The sequence below is a fragment of the Henckelia pumila genome, chromosome 3, assembly GCF_033568475.1.
Source record: "Henckelia pumila isolate YLH828 chromosome 3, ASM3356847v2, whole genome shotgun sequence".
Taxonomy (NCBI): Eukaryota; Viridiplantae; Streptophyta; class Magnoliopsida; order Lamiales; family Gesneriaceae; genus Henckelia; species Henckelia pumila.
In genome coordinates, this window is record NC_133122.1 from 89962853 (window position 1) to 89968445 (window position 5593).

A 5593-nucleotide genomic window follows, 5' to 3' on the forward strand; every position below is an offset into this window, starting at 1 on the left:
CAATTGAATATTGCCAAGACCCATAACACGAGTCAAGGAACCATCAACTATTCTAACTGTAGTATGGCTAGTGCAAGGAATATAACTGGAAAAAAGAGTAGAGTTGCCCATCATATGATCGAAGGCTCCAGAATCGACAATCCAAGACTCGGAAACACAAGAATTTATGGCAGACTGAATGTTACCAGATTGGGTGATGGATCAAGAGCCAACAGTTGGATTTGGAGATGGATTGAGAGAGGACTGACGCAGAAGACGACAATATTGATCAATTTTCTCTATCTGTTCCTTTGTGAATGGTGCAGCGATGTCAGAAGATGCAGGCTGCTCTTGGGCTATTTGGGTTTGGAAGCCACGACCTTGGGTTTGTTTCCGTGGTTGCTAGTCCACTGGTTTGCCGTATATTTCCCAGCACTTATCCTTGGTATGTCCAGGACGTTTGCAGTTTTCGCACCAAGGGCGTTTGCCTTGACGCTGGCCCAGGCTGTTGAATTTATTTGAGATCAAGGCAGAGACTTCCGGGGAAGAAGATGCAGCTGGCAAGGAGGTGGGAAGCATGACTTTGCGGCGCATATCTTCACGTCGAACTTCAGCGAATGCATCTTCAGGAGATGGGAATGGCTCTCGTGCAACAACACGGCCCCGAACATCATCGAGTTCCCGATTGAGTCCTGCCAGGAAATCAAAGGCGCGTTCTTTTTCCAGATTCTGACGAACTTTGACGCTGCAATCAGCACAAGTTGGAGTGTTGCCCAGGAAAAGATCCAACTTTTGCCACAAGTCTTGAAGATTAGTGAAGTATTGGGTCACGGAATTGGAACCCTGCTGTAGTTCCTTGAGGTTTGAACGAAGCTCGAAGATTTGCGAGGCATTCCCAAGGTCGGAATACATCCGACGAGCAGCGTCCCATACCTCTTTGGCAGTTTGGAACCACAAATATATAGCGGCAGCTGATGTTGTTCGCCATGGAATTGATGAGCCATGCGAGAACAATGGAATTTTCAGCCACCCAAGTTTTGTATGAAGGATCCGACTTCTTAGGTGACTCGAGTTCGCTGGTGAGATATCCCATTTTTCCACGGCCACATATTACAATTTTGACAAATTGTGCCCACTGTAAGTAATTGTGGCCGTTGAGTTTGTGGGCAGTGATTTAAGGAGATGAATTATCACTCCCGTAAAGAGGAGCAAGAGTCGCTGTCAACTTCTCAGAATTCTCATCGGTTTTTGATGAGTCCGATGACATTTTTTGGAGATGAAGACTGCAAGAGAGGATACTGATTTCAAACTTTCTGGCTTTGATACCATGCAAAGAACGAGGATTGGAATAATAATTCTGTATATTCAATTAACTATAAGGTACACATTTAAATAGAATACAAAGAGAGAATCTAATCTTCTGAAAAATAGAAAGAAAATATACTCTTACCAAGTTACAAATATTTGACAAATCCTACCAACCATAGAAATATTCACACAATCTACTTTATATTTTATTTTATTCTACAGATACCAAGACTCGAGGTCAATAATATCTGATCAAGAACAGACTTGGGTCCTGGGTATGTAGCACGCTGAGCTGTCGCTACAGGAGGTGACCTACATACCCTGATGGTGACCTAACACAAGTCTACTCCAACCAAATATCAGTGACCTGACACGAACTCATGTGTCCAACTAATATTGGTGACCTAACATGAATCTATGTGTCCAACTATTTACTGACAGGATAGGGTAGATACCCTATTACAAGATAGCATAAGGATATATCTTGTAGTGACCCGCATCGTGATCACCTACTAATCAGAAACTTAAGCATTGTTGTGAAAATTTCCTCGCAAGCGTATGAGTGTCAAGTTTTAATATAGTGATAAAATCAAGTATCTATCCCTCAGGGAGTAAAATGAAAATAATAGTGCTTGTAATTAGAATAGTCCAAACTTTATCTAGAAAATCAATAATCAAGAATTTTGCAATTAAAATAAATAATTAAGAGATTTAAAAGCACGCACACAACTTTCAGATTAAAAATCAATCAGAGAAAAATGGTCTAGAGGTATAGATTTCACCTGGTTTCAACAACAATCAATCCTAATTAATTAATCTTCATGAATTTCAAAGAATTAATAGCCAAGAACACTTACGTGTATTATTCCCTCTCCCGAGTGCCGAATAAAATATATCAACTACAATTGAATTCCAATATCCCTATTAAGAATCTACTTGCAGTGATCAATTCAAAACTATGTTCTCTTTAAAAGCTCTGTTAAAGTTATAAGCTCTCCCGAGTCAGATAAACAATTAACAGTGTATTTTCCAATGGTTCTATTCAAATTCTCCTCTCCCGAGTGCCAGATTTCAAATAAATATTACAAATCAATTATTGATCAGATAATTGAAAAGACAATCAATTCTAGAAAAAACAATTAATCTAGAAGAAATTCAATCCAATAAAATCAAGAATTCAAGAAAGTGTCTACACCAGGTTCCATCCGACCTCTAGACTATAAAAAAAATTAGTTCATAATAAAATTCTGAATAAAACAATAATCCATAAATTCAAACATATTCAGAATAAAATAAAATATAAAATAAACAAATCCGTCGTCGACGCCGTGTCCGGTCGATCAAACTCCGTCTTCGTTATTCACGATGAAGCTTCAGAAAATCCCAGAAAAATGTCACGATCAACTCTCTGATTTCTCTTCTGTACGTGTGTGGCGGCCCTCCTTCTAGTCTGATGAAAAATTGCCTTTTATATTGTCTCCCCAAAAGCCCACTCAAAAGCCCACAAAATATAGAAGTTTCCTTCCGATAAAATATTTCCAAACTCAAACTTCTCGAGAAGCGCCCGCTTAAAAACCCAGGAGGGCGCGCATGAGGCTCTGGCTTATCTTCTCGCTTTCCTTGACAAGCGCGATAGCGCTTCTCCTTCAAATCTTTAGCGCTAAGTTAGCGCTATCCTTAAGCCCAATAAAGGAAAGCCCATCACTATTCATTCTCTCTTGTCTGATCGTTTCTTTCTTTCTTTCTTCTTCTTTTCTTTCTCAATTCTTTTAATTCTTTTCTTTCAAATCTCATTTTTCTCATTTTCCCTCCTTTTCCACATAAATTCCATACTTTCCTACAAACACAAAAACAACAACATACCCACATAAATCTGCTCGAAATAAGCAATTAACAATTAAAAGCATATATAAATTACGTGTATAAAATACACTTATCAAGCATGCATTTAACTTAATTAAAAGAATCACCAGAAATATCAGTAGAAAAGCATAAATAAATTCCCAAATAAAATAATTATGATACAACCATATCGAAATCTGTATCAACTCAAATACAACATGAACAAAAGCCTAGACAAAACCCTGCTGGCCATCCATAGCCTAAGTCCTCCTGGAACCACCCGCCTCATCCAGTCGCAGATCTTCCCCATGGAATAGGATGTCCAGATACAACAAAGTACGGGACGTGAGCATGATAAGCTCAGTACGAGAGTATGAGTATACGATATTATATGTGCATATATGCAAGTGAACTGGTTACCAAGAAACTCAGGTCAAGAAACAAGCTCATAGACCGGGCCCATGGTATATAGCATGTTGCGCCGTCGCATTAGGAGGTGGCTCCTATGCCCAGTGGATAATGGTGACCTGATACTAGTACAAGTATCCAACCATAACGGTGACCTGACACAGGACTTACGTATCCAATCATCTACATACTCATGGGGCGAGCGCCCTACTATAGTATACCTCTAAGGTAAAGGCTCAATATGTTCATGTATGCAACATACAGTCATGACATACTGTATATAAATGCATATAAAACATGCAATCACATAATCCATGCAAACGCATAATATATGCATACTCAATCTGGATATCTCGAATAATACTTCAGTACCTCATATACTAGGCAAATGATAAACCAGCTCTATGTCCAAGCCTGTCGTCCGTACTACAATGAAAAGTACTCATGCATTATAATATTATTCTAAAAACCTTAACTACGCTATAGAATCTCTATTTACTATAAGGATCCAGAGCTATACCCACGCCCATCGTCAGCCCGCTGATGACGACATCTCCAGAACTTGGGCACCTCTCCGCAGCAACCTCGGAGCACCTCGCTAACTCCCGGACCAAGCCTAGGAAGGCTGGAAACACCCCATAACCCCTAGAATACACTAAATATCGAGAGATAAGTTGTGAATGGTGTGCCAAAATGTGAACCTCGGATGGCCTATTTATAGGCAATGATCGGAAGCTCCGATCTTGCATGCGGGCCATGTGTGGATTGGCTACGTTCGGAAGCTTCGATCCTGCCATCGGAAGCTCTGATCCTGAACGTGTCCAATTATTCTTGACACCTCATTGCATGCGTGGCTGAGAGAAGATCGGAAGCTCCGATCTCACTTTGGAAGCTCGATCCGGACGTAGCCTCCGAAATACCAACATTGCTTCCGAACTGATCGGAGGCTCCGATCCTGAGTTTGGAAGCTCCGAACTGTCCTTAGCCCAAAACTTCATTTTGTCCGATTAATTCAAAATTAAGCTTCTAATCCTTTCTTTACTTAATTAATCTTGTAAAATGGAGTCGGGCTATTACATAGCTCAAGATGCTCATGTATGAAACATACAGTCATGACATGTCATGTCATATAAATCATGCAATCACATAATAGATGCAAACACATAATACATGCATACTCAATCTGGATATCTCGAATAATACTTTCGTACCTCATATAATAGGCAAATGATAAATCAGCTCTATGTCCAAGCCTATCGTCCGTACTACAATGCAAAGTACTCATGCATTATAATCTTATTCTAAAAGCCTTAACTACGCTATAGCATACTCCCTATTTACTATAAGGATCCAGAGCTATACCTGCGTCCGTCGTCAGCCCGCTGATGACGACTCCCCCAGAACTTGGGCACCTCTCCGCAGCGACCTCGGAGCACCTCGCTAACTCCCGGACCAAGCCTAAGAAGGATGGAAACACCCCAAAACCCCTAGAATACACTAAAGACCGAGAGAGAAGTTGTGAATGGTGTGCCAAAATGTGAGCCTCGGATGGCCTATTTTTAGGCAACGATCGGAAGCTCCAATCTTGCATGCGGGCCACGTGTGGATTGGCTATGATCGAAAGCTCCGATCCTGCCATCGGAAGCTCCGATCCTGCACGTGTCCGATCAATCTTGAAACCTCATTGCATGTGTGGCTGAGAGCAGATCGAAAGCTCCGATCTCACTTTGGAAGCTCCGATCCGGACGTAGCCTCCGAAATACCAACATTGCTTCCGAACTAATCGGAGGCTCCGATCTTGAGTTCGGAAGCTCCGAACTGTCCTTAGCCCAAAACTTCATATTTTGTCTGATTAATTTCAAATTAAACTTCTAATCCTTTATTTACTTAATTAATCTTGTAAAATGGATCCGGGCTTCTACATAGCTCAAGATGCGCATGTATGCAACATATAGTCATGACATGATGTGTCATATAAATCATGCAATCACATAATACATGCAAACACATAATACATGCATACTCAATCTGAATATCTCAAATAATACTTCCGTAC

General features: G+C 40.6%; 1 protein-coding gene across 1 annotated transcript; it reads right to left on the reverse strand.

The window, feature by feature from the left end:
* Positions 1–381: 381 nt before the first annotated feature.
* Positions 382–891, reverse strand: LOC140889188 (uncharacterized). Its single transcript, XM_073296895.1, has one exon. It carries the CDS (start codon positions 889–891, stop codon positions 382–384), a length of 510 nt encoding a protein of 169 aa, XP_073152996.1.
* Between the last annotated feature and the right edge of the window lie 4702 nt (positions 892–5593).